The 17,310-nt window shown below is 40.5% G+C and overlaps 1 protein-coding gene across 1 annotated transcript in view; it reads right to left on the reverse strand.

Annotated features, from left to right (window-relative positions):
- Positions 1–11,789, reverse strand: part of kcnt1a (potassium sodium-activated channel subfamily T member 1a) — a gene marked incomplete at both ends in the record, with an annotated part of 32,456 nt that extends 20,667 nt beyond the window's left edge. Inside the window, 7 exons of the mRNA XM_083984078.1 lie at positions 116–175; positions 317–365; positions 623–670; positions 1,201–1,348; positions 1,945–2,024; positions 8,721–8,885; positions 11,581–11,789. Coding sequence (XP_083840204.1) covers positions 116–175; positions 317–365; positions 623–670; positions 1,201–1,348; positions 1,945–2,024; positions 8,721–8,885; positions 11,581–11,789 — 759 coding nt within the window. The remainder of the gene's footprint in view (positions 1–115; positions 176–316; positions 366–622; positions 671–1,200; positions 1,349–1,944; positions 2,025–8,720; positions 8,886–11,580) is intronic.
- Positions 11,790–17,310: the final 5,521 nt, after the last annotated feature.

The following is a 17,310-nucleotide window of genomic DNA, read 5'->3' on the forward strand; positions in this document are numbered from 1 at the left end:
GATAATTACACCACTTACGGATTGTCAATCTCACCGACTATAAGTGACTAATTGTACAGACTGTATTAATCATGCTGATGTGTAGTGTGTGTGTGTGTGTGTGTGTGTGTCGTACCTTGTAGCTCAGATACATCAGTAACATGGTCTCCAGGAAACTAATGATGGCCACACTCACCTGTGCAAACCAAAACAGGAAATGGCAATTGTTTTAATTTAGAAGGTAAAGCATCTGTGGATTAAATTAGTCGATCAAATATTTGATCACTGCAGTTCCTTTATTAATTATGGCGACTGTGTATAATCTGTTGTGACTCACTTGAATGGCCCAGACAGGAACCTTTCTATCCACCCAGAAGATCAACTCCCTGTCACACAGAGCATGTTAACAGCAGCACTTTTATACACATTTAACAATAAACGCTCAGGTTGCCAGTTGTTTTATCTTTTGAAAAATATACACTACTAATTATGCAAGGTTAAGCAATAAGGTTAAGTGGAGGAAATTAGGTTAGATCCCAAAACTAAGCGTAAACACAGATTATTGCTCTAATTACAGGCGGCATCATAATGTTGTGCCAGTTCTTTTTCATTAAGATAAACTGGCACAGCTTCTGGTGTTTACCAGTTAATCTCTCGGTCCTGCACCGATCCGTTCCACTGGCAGTCGACACTGATGATGGAAAGAAAAAGAGAAGTTTTGATAATTGTTGAAGTTTTGTGTCGTGCTGATTCAACCATCTGAATCCATCAGTATTTATACACTTCTCTGAAATTAAAAATCAAGGGTCTTCTAACTTTTAATGTTGGACAGAGATACAACTCAACTAAAACTAACTCTTTCTACAATGGTTACCAACACATGTAGTGCAGGTTTCAAGGTGCTACAGAGCTCTACGACATCTTATAGGAAGGACACATCCCATGTCTTTCTGGTTCCAGTTGTCATGCATCCACATATCAAAAAACTATATAAACTAATATAATAAACATTTATATAACACAATAAACCACTCAAAGGAGCTGATTGACGCTGGTTTACTTAGAACAGTGTCGTCTTTGGAAACCAGCCTGAAACCTCATGTGTTTAATGATGTTTAACTTTGCCATTGTTTCCATTTTCTACTCTATTATGTGAACTATGTTAGTTCTTGTGTTGTTTTCATGTAGTTTTAAATAAATACTGACACTTTTCTCTCTCACCATTTGGTGTTGCCGTTGGAGGAACTCTGTTGTCCCGTGCTGTGGCCGGCGGCGGCGCCCTGACCGGGGTTGTCCGTCACCACTCTGATGATGTACAGGAGGCAGGTGAGCAGCTTCAGGGAGAAGTTGAACACACGAATCCTGAGGCCTAAAGGTTTAGAGAGGGACACATTTTCAGAAATAGCCTACATGTGACTTCAGTGTGTACATGTGTATGTAGTTTGACCTTAAAGGGATAGTTCAACATTTTGGCAAAATTGCCTATTGCCATAATCCCTTTAGCCATAGCAGTAGGTTCGTTACCTTTAATTATCAGTACATGTTGTTTTGAGATCCGCAATGGAGGTGAACGGTAAAGGTCGCTATGCTATGAAATAATCAAGTGTATAAACACATTATAGCACATTACGCCCAGCAGCCATGTCTGGAAATGTATTTCCAACTTTGCATTTGCCTCGAAAACAACTCTGTCTCTTAATTTAACATTATTATCTCATAGCGTGGTGAATGTGCAGGTCACAACTTCTCCACGAGAGCGTTTTGGAGTTGTTGGATTGTGTATTTGATGAATTTGATAAGGGACAGGGGACCTGTACCGTTCACCGCCATTGCCGCGCGGTTCTCTAAACAACTTGCACCAATAATTAAAGTTAATGAACCTCCTACTATGACTATAGGGATTATGGCGAATTTTCCAAAACGTTGAACTATCCCTTTAAATGCAGCAGTGAGTGAGAAACTTACTTGATCTTTGGTTTTTGATGAAGAAAAGCTTCAGACGCTCCTTGAAGGTGTTTTCATTCACATAAAACTCGACCTGCACCCTGACAGGGACCAGAGGGATGAAAACTGTCACTAAAGAATCAGCGGCAGCACAAACACAAAAAAGAGCCACGCAGATGTTTGTAGAGGCAGCTCCAAAGTGTCAAATACCACAGTCTATCAATTTTTACACAGCATGAATATTCATAACGCTGTTTTTCTAATCATGTGTCTGAGGAGAGTTGGATAATTATCTGTCTGATTTTGTTCCCAATTATGTGACAGGGTTACCATGGGACACGTCACGCTGCTCATATTTAGGCTTTTTGAGTTGATACAATTTCAGAATAAAATCTAATACAAACTTTCCTACTGGGGCAAAAAAAAAAAAGTTTCTCCTCAGGATGCACTTGTTGATTGGCTACAGCTAGGATGAGAAAGAGAGAAAGAAATGAAGAGCCAACTTTTATGCAATTACAAACACATAAAATCAGATTAACTGAGGAACAACAGAGCAGAGCCCAGTAGGGAGAGACCGAGGGAAGTCGAAAGAGAATGAGCACGACTCATACAGTAGCTTGGCAACACAAGAACGGGCTTTACACTATTAATATACAGTGTAATCTTTTCAGGGGAGAGTGCAGACAGGGAATAATAAAAGAGAGTGCAAATGGAAGAGAGATTAGAAGAATTTGTGGAAGGTTTGAAAGCTGGTGCAGCTGCGCCGTGGCTCCCGCTGCTGCTGCTGCAGTAATCCTGAGCTCTGGCTCGTGGCTGAAAGGTTCACAGTGGGAAGGAAAAAGGCAGTGTGGGCTGCTGGATGGATGCACACAAGATATCGTTCATTGTTTGTATGTGCACTGAAACAGCTATTTCAGGTGTGCATGAAGAGAAAAGCCCCTTTAGCCATGAAAATAGAGAACACTGAAAGACAAATCCTGTGCGATAAGATCGGATAACAGCTGTCACATCTGGGCAGAGAAGAGCTCTGGAGGTGGATGCACTTACACTGAGGTGGCTCTCACATATGAGGGTTCTTACAGATTGCTCTCTGTCTGTCTGTCTGTCTGTCTGTCTGTCTCACCCCTCCACCCACACACACACACACACACACACACACACACACACACACACACACACACACACACGGGTGCAACAAGTAATGACCCTTAATCAGCTCCTGTTGAGCACAATTACCAGCTGAAGTAGTCTGACATTAGTCATACTGCGGTGTCACATCGGAGTTTCAGGCAATAAGAGGCGCAGCTCTGGGAGTAATTAGATCTCTTAAAATGACTAATTGCAGCCGAGGAAGTTCTGCAAGTGCGATCGTTTTGCAGTTCTGAAACAGGCCTGCGTTTATCGAATCACCTCACCCCGAGGTGTTCATCATCCACACAGACACAGACCTGTTGCTCTGGATGTACACACAGTGGAAATAAAACCAGTGTTTGACTATGATTACAACAATTAATCACTGAATCAATTAGTTGATCAACAGACAATTGAGCCATTAATAATCTATATCTTTTTCAAAGTTATGTGTCAGTATGTATGTTTGTGGGGTTTGTAGCTACTATTGGCTGAGGTAAATGTTAGATAAGGTTCATTATTGAGCTGAAGTGATTATGTTTAATGGTTTAGTCCCTCATCCAAAAAGCATGATTGGTTTTCAAATTTTTGACTGAACTGCTTCAGTGAAATCAATAATGTCTTTCTGTCTCTCCTTTAGTTTTCTTGACAACCACTTGTTGAATTGAGTTCAAACATGTCAGGTTTATTTTTAAGGATCCAAGGAAGTTAAGTTTTTTAGAATAGTTGTTGAGACCCGAACCCTCACATAAACTGTCAGTTCAGAAATAACCATAATGATAATGATCACAATAATGATCATAATAAGATAACTCTCTAGATTTACATGTTATTCACATTCACAGCGGGGAAAATAAGTATTTGATTCCCTGCTGATCTTGGAAGTTTGCTCCCCCTCAAAGAAATGGACGGTCTATAGTTTTTATGGTAAATTTACTTTAACAGAGAGAGACAGAATATCAACAAAAAATCCAAAAATAATATCATCATATAAAGTTAATAAATTAATTCCCATTTGATCAAGTGAATAAGGCAAAACTCAATAGGGGGGAATTACTTAATTCAATTAGAGGCTATGGTTCTATGGCAACATAAAAACACAGAAAATCAACATTTAATGGGCGAGTGTAAAGCCAGTGTAAAGTTATTTGCCATTTAGAAAAACAGAAGTCTGCATTGATTTTTTTAAAACAAAATTTCCAGAAATGGTAATTTTCCTAACAGCTCTACTTATTCAAGTCGACGCAGGGACAATCTTGTTTTTTTAATGATTTGTGAGCCAATAAGTGAGAAAATAACAAATCAATAATCACAGACATAGTTGCAGCAGAAGCAGCTAGTTTACAGGCCTGTTCCAGCGAAAGTGTCCTTGAATAGAATAAATAAAAAGTAGCCTACTTCAGGCTGTAAATAAATAAACCCTTCACATCCTTTCTGTGCATCTCAGCAGGTTTTTTTTTTTTTTTTGGCGCGCTGATCAATCCGCTCGCGCGCTGGTCTCTTCGTCCATGATCCTCAATCTGCAACTGCTCTAAAATAAAATAAATAAATAAACGGAAACGATAAAAAAAAAAAAACTTCTCACAGTGTCGCGCTCTCTCGCTCCTTCCTGTCACCTTTCCTACCTGAGAGAGAGGACATCAACATCACACACCCACGCCACGCGCCTGCTCTGCTCCACGTGACCCACCTCTGCCCGGCATCACTACCCAAAGTGTCCGACCTCCACGTGCCCACGGTCGGACTGACCCAGGTCTGGATGACGGTGTCCGGGTCCATGATGGTGCAGCAGCAGGACACCTGTAGCTGCGTCGTGCAGTCAGTTCATTCCTACGGGAGACTATAAGCTTCTTGACCAGCGCGCCTCCCCGCAGCTCAGGAGGAAAAAAAAAAAAAAAAAAAACACGGCTCCTACTGTGTTTGTGGGAAGACGAATTATTTTCAAGCTTTTTGAGAAAAAAAAAAAAAACTAAACACGCTCATGAGAACAAGATGTTACAAAGCAGAACAACAAATCAGAGGCTAATTCATTTTCGGATTAATCATTTATTTTTGAAGAATGCTGTGATTATTGGTTTATTTTTAGAAATGTATAGCTACAACCTCTCTCTTTATTCCCTCTCTCTCTCTCTCTTTCTCTTTCTCTTTCTCGTGCGCGGGCCTGTTGCCACAGCAACATTGCTATGACAGGAATAACCCTAACTGGTTATGGTCTTCTCTTCTCCAGCAGCACTGCAGCTCCAAACATTCACTGTGACAGGCTGAAGGGCTGATTGCTGCAGACAAACACTCATTTGTCCATTGCTTCTTCTTTTCTTTTTTGCAGGAGGCATCAAGCAAACATCATGTCAGCATTATCTGCATCTTACAAAGTCTTTCAAACGTGTGGTATGAAGCCCAGAGGAAGTCTTTCTGTTTGCCGATGAGAAGGTTTCGGCATCACAAAGTGACAGACAACAGAAACCGAACGACAGATGCTTTTTTCTTTTGCATCCGAGTAGAGAGAAAGAGAAAAAAAAACAGAAAAGTGGAGAACAATGTGGGAGGCAATGCTCCGCTTCTGTCTCCCTCCTCCCACCTTTTTTATCCTCTCTAAATCTGAACAGACTGAAGTAGTAATTTATAGATGACCTCTTCTGTCTGTGAGTCAGTGCTTTTTGAAAACACCGGAAGAGGTCAGTCCACTTGAATCCCCCCCATCGCCCACACTGGTGCAGTGCAGCCACTCAGTGTGGCTTTTCCACGTTGTGCATGTGAAGACCTTTTTACCATGACTCCTGTCTGTGGCATTTTCATTCACGCAATCTGCATTTATATGCCGCAAAAGGTTTCGCTCGTAAAGACGTCACTTAAATGGGACAATCAGGGGTTTTGAAATGGCAAAAAAAACATGTGAGACAGCGAACGTGAAAAGAAAAAGACTGGAATTGCAGCAGGCAGGACAGATAAAAAGAGGCTGCACAAATGAGGGAGTGGAGCTGACAGGAAGACTGCAGCAACTTGATGATGAGTTCACCGGATGAGACATTCATTCAGGCTGATATTTTTTTTGCCAGAATTGTTTGCACATGCATCTGTCTGCTTTTCAGGAAGGAACCTTTGAGTAACAGATGACCGTGCAGATGTGACCAGTGACATTTGGGAGTTCACAGACTGAAAACGGCTGAAAGCACAAAACACGAGACGCTGACCACTGGAAATCAGTCACCTCTATCTGCCGGGGACAGAGGACCCCCATCCGTTCATTTGCAGGGGGGACAGAGCAGAAAAATGAAAGAACGTGGGCAGCTTTATCGAGGAGAAAACAGTGGTTGTAGCAAGGACGGATGGGGAAAGGTCACCTTTGACTGAAAGCACTTGGCAAAGCTTGTTGCTTCTCCTCGACAAATAGAGGCGTCAAATACAGTAGTACAAACAGCACTGCAGAGGAGCAGTCTCAAATGTTTGCTGCTCCTCTAATCATCACATCTAAAATTATATTTGATCACCGCTCTCCTGAGGTCCATCTGGCAGAACCCAACATTATATGTATACTGAAAGAGTAAATAAAAATACCAGTGAATAGACCACTGCTCTACATTCAGAGCTATTGAAATGAAATCCCTGCAGTGGGAACTATATGAATCCTACAGGACAAAAACAAAAGAGGCAGATCTCAGAAAAAAAAAAAAAAAAACATAAGTCTGCTACTGATGTTGTCTCCTGTCAAGCAGCAGCAGCAGCAGCAGAGATGAGGTGGAAAGAGGATGAAAAAAGATACTGTAGACAACAGCTCACTTTAAATTCTGATTGTAAATTAGGTCACAATGTTGTTTCACAAAGCTTCACACTGATTTACACCTATACATTTCTCCACTGCTCTGAAAAAACCACAGCACTGACCAAACAACATGTTTTCAGCACCATGGACAGCACCAGAAACTCCAACACCATTCATTTACATTATAAATCAGAGGTTGAAGAACTCAGCACTCAAACTCTTTGTCTGTACATGCTAAGTAAGAGACCACAGAGGGCAGACAGACTAAACACTTCAAACACAATGACTTTGATGTAACAACTATATACCAACACAGCCACAAAGTTGATTCAAGTGGGGCTGATTGCAGATTAATAGTATTTGTCATCTGGAAAAAAAATTAGCAGCACCTTTGATGGCAGCAGGGAACCACAAACTGCAATTACGTCAAATAATCTCATCAAAATAAAGTGTTTTCTTATTATTATTATTTCTTATTTCCCTGTGGAAAAATTCTGATGAGCACAAAGAAAATGAAGACAGATGACAACAGAAAAGCAACAGCTGCTGCTACTTGAAATGCAGCAGGATGGATGTGACCTGACAGGCAGAGTGTAAAGGGGTTTCTAATAGACAAAATCAAGTTACAGCCGAATATATGGTGCTTTTTAAATTTGCAATAAAGTCATTTTTTAATTTTCCAACCTCCCTTTCATCAAATGTTTCTGAACTGCAACTAATCTTTATCTTTGGTGTTTAGCTTGACTCATGGATCTATACAACGCTAGCAGATCAACTATACCATATACCAAAGTAAATAATAATATGCTTCCAGATGGTGTCCAGAGGATGTTTCAGACTCGAACCAGTAGATATGAACAAAGAGGGACTTATGTGTATACAAAAGCAAAGGTACGAACAAATGTGAAACAAAGATGTATATCAATTAAAGGAGTCAATCAATGGAATAATCTGAAATTAGAAATCAAACTGTGTACAGTAACATACTTAACAGATTCAAAAACGTATTATATAATAATATGCAGGCTTTTTGTTCTGTCAAAATTTTTAAAATGAGTGAATGGAAAATGTTAATTTAAGAAATGAGCTGATGCTTCAGCCTACACCTTTTCTGTCAAAGTGCATTGTATAGCTTTGTTGTGTTTTGTTTTGTTTTGTTTTGTATATATACTTTTATATTTGTCTATTGTAGCCTACTTGTTTTTACAAGACCATAATAAACACACTAAACTAAAAAAAAAAAAAACATCTCCACATGTCTAATTTTGTCCAACTTATGCCTGAAAACCCAAAATGGTTCAGTTTACTCCCATATTCATATTCATGTTCTACAGCTGCTTATATATAAGGAACGATTGTGGAGAAACTCAACTAATGTTTGTGTGACAAGGATGTAGAGGATCTGACAACAAAGGGTCACTAGTGGTTAAATATTCACACACAAGTGAGAAACTAAAGGCAAACCCAACATAAAGTGTCTTAGTGAGGTGTTGGCATCAATTCGACACGTCTCTGCTTGTGGGTGGGTGGGGGGGTGAACATCATTCTTACAATCTTATTCTTAAGAAACCTAATTCTGTCATTTATAATTGTACATCACTAAAGATTCCCCAACAGGGGCTCAATTAGGTTGAGATCTGGTGACAGTGAAGGTCATAGCATATGAGTCATATCATTTTCATGCTCATCAAACCACTCAGTGAAGCCTAATGCCCCGTGGATGAGGGCATTGATTGGCGTCCTCGTTTTATTTTATTTTTTTCAGGATTTTCCTTTGATTACTAAATCAAACAGTCAAATTGTGGTATAATTTGAGTTTGAGGATTATCTGCCATGTTTCTGTCTGTGATCGTGCTCATGCTGCTGCTCCCTACAGTGAGTCCACCCCGCTGCTGCTGCTGCCTACCTGTCGTCGTTCTGGAAGCTCTGGTCTCCGAGCAGCAGGTCTCTGAAGCGGAAGCGGTGCGGCAGAGGAGGCACCTCGCTCTCCTCTTCCTCCATCTTTAGGGCGGAGATGTTTAAGACGACCCCGCTGCTGATGCTGTTGGTCTGGATCGGTGCTGGGGCAGAGCTGGAGGAGGGAGAGGAGACAAGTGAAGGGAGGAAAAAATAAAAACAAAACAAAAAAGAACAGGGGTGCAAAAGATGAAGGGAGTGGGGCGAGCAGGTAATGGTGAAAGCAAATGAGGAGGCAAGGAAAGAAAAGATAGGATGGAGACGTACAGTTGACAGACCCACACAGGTATGTCAACAGATAAATAGGGAAGAAAAAAAGCGGTAACACTTTATAATAAGTATTAAGCAGCATTAAATACTGAATTCATCATTAACACATGAATACTCCTTAGTATGTAGTTTATAAACACAATTAAAATGTTTACTCATCATTGATAAGCACTAACTGTATTTATAAACTATATACTAATGAGTATTCATGTGGTATAAATGAAGAACTCAGTATGTATTAATGCTAATAGTCAGTAGGCTACTTATTATAAAGTGTTACCAAAAAAGCAAACTTATGCAATAAATTACATTTCAGCCCAGATCAAATTCCCTGCCTTCTTCTTATTAACACGTTTGCAGCTTGTTTTAAGACATTGGATGTTCAAACTGCACCCTGAATTCATACAGACAATGGAAAAATATAATGTTCATCTAAACACCATGCATACAAGCTACTATACTACAAACAAACACCTACTTCTCTACCCCGGGGCACACGCAGGCATTGAATGCATTGGATACTGTAGCTGGGAGCATTTGTTTGTTTGTTCCCATCTCAAGCATATAACCAACAAGCAGAAGCAGATGTTCACATGCAATCTAGTCTAGTTTGCTAAAGACTGAGCAGAGCCCCGAGCCTGTTTCTCACAGTCCACAACAGTTTATGCTCTATTAACTTTATTCACAAGGACAGGAGTGTGGGAGTTCAACCAGTGGTGGAAAGAAAGTGCCCTACTCTACTCGACTTGAATAAATAAGCTTATCATATATATATACAGAAGCGTGTGTGTATACATTTACCATGTATGTAATCTATTTATCCTCTTAGATTAATTTGTGAGCTATATAACTATATTACAGCATGTTAATAGCAGCTGCACCCCAACAAGCAGCAACAGTGAAGTGCTGCTGATAAAGCATCAGTATTAACAGCCCAATAATGAAAAATGTATGACTCACAGGGGCAGGGGCTCTTTTTTTTTTTTTTGCAAAACGTAATAGGTACATCAATTTTGTTCGTTTTGACTGAAAATGCAGAATATTTCCAGCTTGTTAAGTAAAGTACTGCTTCCACCACTGGTTTGAAGAAATGCAATCGCTACATAAGCTTAAGGCACACATTATTAATCATCATAGATCCATGCCTCGGATTCATCATCTGGGTGTCAAACCATAAATAAAAAGAAAAAAAAAGAAAAGAAAACAGAGATAGAAATGTCTTTTCAGCTGCATACGGAGCTCAGTCTCTGCAGTTAGCTTTATTTTTTTCTGAAGGCCTTCAGCTGTTGAGTCACCATCTCTCCTGTTAACACCTTATTCAGTCGCAGCCTCAGTAACATGCAAGAGGAGGAGTATATACGATAGATAGTGGGATGTTACCTTTGACCCCAGGAGGAGAAGGTGTGTGGAGACGACCTCATCTCGTGAAGGAATGAGATCATTTAGAAACCCCAGATCTGAGTGAATGGATTCATTCAAATCAAGTGTAAGTGTTAGGGTTTTGGTGTGAGATGGTGCAGTTAGTTTTCAACCTCCTTCCAAAAAGACACAATAAAAGAAGAGGCAAAACACATCGTCCACAGCAAACCGGAACCCGAATCCCTCTTTTACTTCTTTTGTCACTCTTCCACCATCTCTCCACCTCTGCCTGTTTGCTGTAGTCCTCCATTAAGCTTGTCAAACTTATTGCATAATAGATGAAGGGTGTATTTCCCATGTGGTTGTGGCTGTGAAATCCCTCCAACTTAACCAAACAAAAAAGCCAGAGGTGAAGAACCACTCATCATATCTAGTAAAAACAAGTTGCTGCCACTTAGAGGTCATTAATCACGACAGAAACATGCAGAGAGAAAGGCTTTGCAGCTCATGTGGACGTGTCATTTATCTACAGTATGTCTTCTTTCAGACTTTTCAATTTTAGACCATATTCTTTTAGACCAATTCAACTCAATTTTATTGTCACCTTTATGAAAAAACAGCAGCAATTTCAATCAGAAAAATAAAAAAAATAAAAAATAGATTAAAAAAAATTGTTACTAATATACTTCAAAGCAGAACCACAGGTGCAGAGTCGAACATTATTATCTGCACTAGTCTTCTTGCAGCCATGTTTCCAGTAGCTAATAAGCGGACTGTAACAGTGACAGCTGAGACAGGGAGCAGGCTGAGCAGCTGAACACACAACAGTGGTGACAGCCAGGAGTGCATGAGCTGACAGTGTGTGGATGGATGGAGCTCTGGGGCGAAAAAACCACAACAACCACCAAAAAAAAAAACACTGATCAACACTAATGAGCACTATTGTCCACGCACTGCACGACACAAATATCAACATTTCATGAAATAGCCTATATTGATTCATAGAAGATTCATTTACCCCCTTGTCACAGTTTCAACTCAACAAATTCCTCAGCTATACAATTCAGGTTTGTGCAGCAGGTGAACTTTGACAAATGCGAGGAGGAACAACACAACAATAACTTCACTAATCTCCACATCTGCAGCCCTGCTGAAGTTTTCCTGCTGCCTCTCAGTCTTACCGTGGCTTGTGCTGCTCGTTCACGGTCCCGTCATCGTTGACAAATGTCTGATTCACGTAACATTCGCTGCACATTTTGGCCGGAGATCCGACGGACTGGAGAGCTGCTGCTGCTGCTGCTGCTGCTGCTGCTGCTGCTGCTGCGGCTGCTGCTGCGGCGGTCGGCGTTGATTCCCCCTTGACAAAGTCTCCTTCCTGGGTTAATTGCATCGGAGGGTGATCTAGCAAAAAAAAAAAACAGGAGCGGACTCCCGCAGAGAAAGACGCGCTTTCTGTCGTCCAAAATTAAAATTAAAAAGAAGATGCTGTGATCTCTCCCTGTGCCAATGCCCCTCTCTCACCTACTCAGGTGCGTCTCGCAGGTATGAGCAGAGTTTGTTTGTTTTGTTTTATCAGCCCACGCAGAGCAAAAGTGACAACTGCCTCATCAACTCTTTAAATAGACAAACTCAAAGATGCAAACTGCAACCATTTGGCCGGCGAGAGGAGAGGAGAGCAGCAGCAGGCATGGAATAACGTGGAGAGATGCAGAGGAGAGAGGTCTTTCTGCAGCAGTGAACATAATGGTGGTGGTTGGTGGTGGTGACAGCTTTCCTTCCTGAGGTAGCGGGTACACCTAATGACATAACTGTTGAATTATCACCCAACTGTTGATGAGGAGAGAGAGAGATTAGCACCATCTGTTGGAGGCTCATCACTGCTCCATCATGAAAAGATGAGGTGTAATATGCAGCATTCATCTATAATATGGTGGATAAACACAAGAAAAAACAGATTAAAAAAGTTATTATAGGCAGTATCACATGGGTTTGTTGAATAATGGCTGATTCTGTTGAGTTCCTCCATACAGGTATGTATGTATTTGCACAGTACATCCTCTGTACCTGTACCCTAGAATTGAACAAGGAAACCCCACCTCTCCATCCCCCCATCTCCATCCCATAAAAAACACCTTTTAATGAGGACAAAATGGAGCAAATCTCAGGGAGAGTGACAAACAGACATGCAGCAACAGATGTCATCATCGGTACAGAGCAGAGGAACGTGGCAAATTCACAGTGTTTAACAATTAGGATACACTCAATTATGGATAGATTGTAAACACATATGAGGAATGTTATGTATCAGCATGTTCAGCGGTGGAGCGAGTATTCAGATCCTTTACTGGAGTTAAAAGCCTCCACACTAAAGTTGTAGTCTTTCCAGTGTGTGTCTGGTCAGACCACATCTGTACTGACTGCTTATATGAGCTGCAGACTGATTTATCCTCTGAGATTCTTTATGATGATGCTCTGTGACAAATATATGACGCTCTTTCCGGCAAGGTTAGACATGACTTAATTTGAAAAATCTTTCCCTGAAATTAAATTTGTTCTCAGTAATGTCACTGCAGCACTGCAGGTTCTAGGAGGGGAAAACAGCCTTTGATAAATGCTTCATTTCTTCTAATAACATCGGTCTGTGTTTTTCTTTATTTGTGTTTAGAGGAGAGCAATGTTGTTGTTGTTGTTGTCTTTTTATTCCTACTATGTGTTATTTTTGTGCCTTTGTTGGGATCTGAACAGCAGCTATTAACTGGATCAGAGACTGACAGCATAAACGACAACCAGGATGATGACAAGACAAATTACAATGTGCAAAGCTGCAGTTTCAAAAGAAATTTGATTTCCTATCACAGAATGTCTGTGTTTATGAAGGTCAAGTAAATGACATAATACATTAGAAATAAGTAATTAAATACCTAAATAAATGCAGAATAAATTAATTTTGGCAATGAAAATTCTATTTGTTTCTGTATTTTTACACATCTGCTTTTATTCATATGTATTTCTTTCTCCATATATGTATTTGTGCATCTGTATGGTAATTAGATACAGTAGGTGGTCCAAACATCAAGCGCAGCATAAATAAATAGCGTTTTTGATTTCCACGCATACTTATATAGGCATAATATAGTAGTAAATTCTGTTATAATTACAATTATAGTTATAGTTACTGGACACAGAGGCTCTGCATAAATGTCTTCATATATCTGCCTACCTCTAAGTAGGTGATGGACATCCTATAAATAAAGTTGATCCCAGACGTCACAGTTTGATGATGCTCTGTGTGCGTGTCTGAAAGAAATACAATGGTTTGACCACGACGACAGTGTGATTCATCAGTCAAATATAAATCATATATCAGTTCCCTCCACCTGGCGCCGGCTGCCATCAGGGCCGTTGCTAGGAATTCTGGGCCCCCTGAAAGAATACTAAAGTGGGCCCCTACCCCCTGACTTTTACACTTTTTCTCTTAGACTACGTATGTATTATCATTTTTTATTTAGCCTGCTTTGTTTTGATGCTAATGCAGCATTACTATGAGTATTAGTCAGGGTCTTATGCTGTGTATAACTGTGTTTTGAAAGGTGCTATACAAATAAAGTTTATTATTATTATTATTATGCAGAATAATTCAGTAAAACAAAGATTAGACTACTGGGGTTTTTTGTGGGCTCCTAGAATTATCATCACCTTTCTCCCCTAACAGTCCTGCCTGCCATCAGTGTTCGTGCTGCTGAGCTCCAGCTTCACTTCACTCCCAACTTTCACACAGAGTAAAGCCCATGAGGAGCCGCTCACTCCCTGACAGGCAGCAAAGGGGGAGAAGGAAGAGAGGCCGGCAGCTTCACGGGATTAACATACATGCTGCTCTGGGGATAAGAGGTGATGCTTATGCTTCATATTTTAGTCTAATGCCAGAAAAAAAAGGATGATCACAGCACATCCTGAGGTTGTTAAATATAGACCTGCACAAAGAGCAGCTGAATATCGTTTTTTTAATATACATCTATATACATTTCTAGAAAAGATGGGTTTAAAGAAACATGAAATAGCTCTCAGTCTATTATAATTTCATCCCACAGGAGGCCACTGACACCTAGAGATGAAAATCAAACAAGATGAGAAGCCAAATGACTTCCACTACTCTCACTAAAGTGCTAGATATAACAAAAATAAAAAAAAAACACTAAAATAAAATGTAAAGGGAAAAAGATTGACAGGTTGGATGTTTTCTTATGATTATTATTATTATTTATTTTATTTGCTTATTTGATGACGCAAGCTGGAGCAAGTAAAGGAGGAGACGTGGGAGAGGTGATATAATTGACTGGGGAGACGGTGACAGGAGGTTGTCGTCGAACAGTTTTTTAAGGCTGTGATGGATGTTTGGATTGAGTCAGCCGGTTGTTACTTGGCGTGGGAAGTCCTTTTCACTGCTGGGGAGACGAGAGAGAGAGAGAGAGAGAGAGTCACATCTGTGAGATTATCCCGTCGGGGTGGATGTGTTGTGTTTGTGAGGGGAAGTTTGGCTGTGTCAGCAGATTAGAGGTGTGATGTTCTTCACAGAGCCACAACCACCACCACGGTCCAATCTCAGCACTTCATGCACAGTTTACATTCAGATGTAGCTATATAAGGATGACAAATAGCAGTTTGACAAAGCTTTTGAAATGTTAATTGAGCTCAATGAGGCACTTTCACTTGTATATATAGCTGTCACACACTCACGAGGTAGGTAGGTGTGTGTGTGCTGTGATGTGACAGGGAGGGAGGATGAGCGTCGCCGTCTGCACTATCTTAAGCATTTAGTGTTGCAAAAGGCTTCAGCTTTTTTGTACAAAACCTTACATAAGCCTCGCTGCTCCAGTCAGTGGAGTATTGTAGTTACAAAGTCAGACCCCTTCTCTGTGCCGTGTCTCCATCTGGTGTCTGGAAGTCACAGATCGACCTGTCCACTCACTGCACAATCGATGGACGGCTTGAAGCTGTGCGGCCAAAAAAGCCAGAGCAGAAGCCAAAGATACAAAAAAAAACATCATTTGTTTGTATTTTTTTGGGCCTTCCTCATTTTTCCTTTTAAAGGGATAGTTCACCCAAAATTCAAATTGCACTCATTATCTACTCACCCTCATGTCGACTAAGGGCTGGGAGAAGTTTCAGAGTCACAGCGGGGCTCCGTGCAGCACTGCATGTCCATATGACGGTTGCGAATGGGCCTCACTTTTCTTCATCCAAAAAGACACACCAAAAAACATCCAAATACCTCCATACTCATCTGTAATGTCCCTCTTGTATTGAAGCCCCAACATGAGAAATTGTTCAGAAAACTGACCCAGTCTGTTTCGAATGGTCCTTCTTTCCTCCCTTCCTTCTGTCTCTCGATCCCTCCTTTGTCCCTCCTTTCCTTTCTTTGTTCTTCCCTTCCTCCATCCTTCTTTCAACAAAACAGAGGTTCTGGTCTTTGGGTCCCAGCAGATGTCTAAACAAATCCTGTCAGCTGCTGGGCCATTAATAGATGGCATCAAACCCTCCGCAAAAAACCTTGGAGTCTGGTTTGATAGCAACTTAAACTTTGAACAGCACACGACCAAACTTGTCCAGTCTTGCTTTTATCATCTTAGAAATATTTCAAAGATTCGATCCTTTTTATCTTTTAAAGACACAGAAACGATTTTACATGCTTTTATTTCATCACGACTGGATTATTGTAACAGTCTTTTTACCTGTCTTAATCAAAAATCCCTGGACAGACTCCAGTCGGTGCAGAATTCTGCTGCCAGGCTTTTAACCAGAACTAAGAAACGTGAGCACATTACGCCTGTTTTAGCTTCCCTGCACTGGCTTCCAGTACGTTTTAGGATTGATTTTAAGATCTTATTAATCACTTTTAAAGCACTCAACGGTTTTAGTCCTGCATACATCACTGACCTTTTATCTGTGTACACTGCTCGCACTCTGAGATCCTCAGATAAAGGTTTTTTAGCTGTCCCTGGGGCCCGACTGACGACAAAGGGGGAAAAAGCATTCTCAGTTCGGGCCCCAAAGCTCTGGAATGATCTACCGGAGGACATTAGGTCAGCTTCTTCAGTGTTGTGTTTTAAATCACTCCTCAAAACTCATTTTTATCGGAAAGCCTTTCCTGATTTTATTTGATTTTATTTACTTGTTCTGGTTGTCATTTTAATTGTTGTTACCTTGTTGTACAGTACCTTGTAACATTTGTTTTGAAAGGTGCTATATAAATAAAGTTTATTATTATTATTATTATTCTTTCCCTCCTTTCTCCCTTCTTCCCACCATCATCTCCCTTCCTTCCTTCATTGACCCAATCTGTTCCCTTTCTTTCCTCCCTCCCTTCTTTCCCTCCATCCTTCCTTCTTCTTCCTTGACCCAATCTGTTCCCTTTCTTTCTTTTCTCCCTCCCTTCTTTCCTTCCTTGACCCAATCTGTTCCCTTTCCTTCCTTCTTTCTTTCATCCCTCCCTTTTTCCCTCTTCCTTTCTTTTCTCCCTCCCTTCTCTCCCTCCATCCTTCCTTCCTTGATCCAATCTGTTCCCTTCCTCCATCTCTTTCTTTCATTCTTTCCTTCCTTGACCCAGGACGACAACAGGAGGGTTCATTTTGTTGTTATTATCAGTCTGTGAATAAATTAAATTTCAAATTAAAAACCATTTCCCCCCCTTTCCACTTCAGTTTTTCTGGTGCACTTACCTGTGCCGTTCAAGGATGAACACATTTAACAACCATCTGATTGCATGAGCTTTTGCATCAAGTATCCTTTCAGTGTCGCATATAATAGTGTAAGGTTTATAATGAATAAAATGTGACAAAAAAAAAAACGGTGAAAGCACGAAGTTCTTTTTTTCATGTAAAAATGACTTTGACATGCACATTATGTGGACTCAC

The sequence above is a fragment of the Trachurus trachurus genome, assembly GCF_905171665.1.
Source record: "Trachurus trachurus genome assembly, chromosome: 12".
NCBI lineage: Eukaryota > Metazoa > Chordata > Actinopteri > Carangiformes > Carangidae > Trachurus > Trachurus trachurus.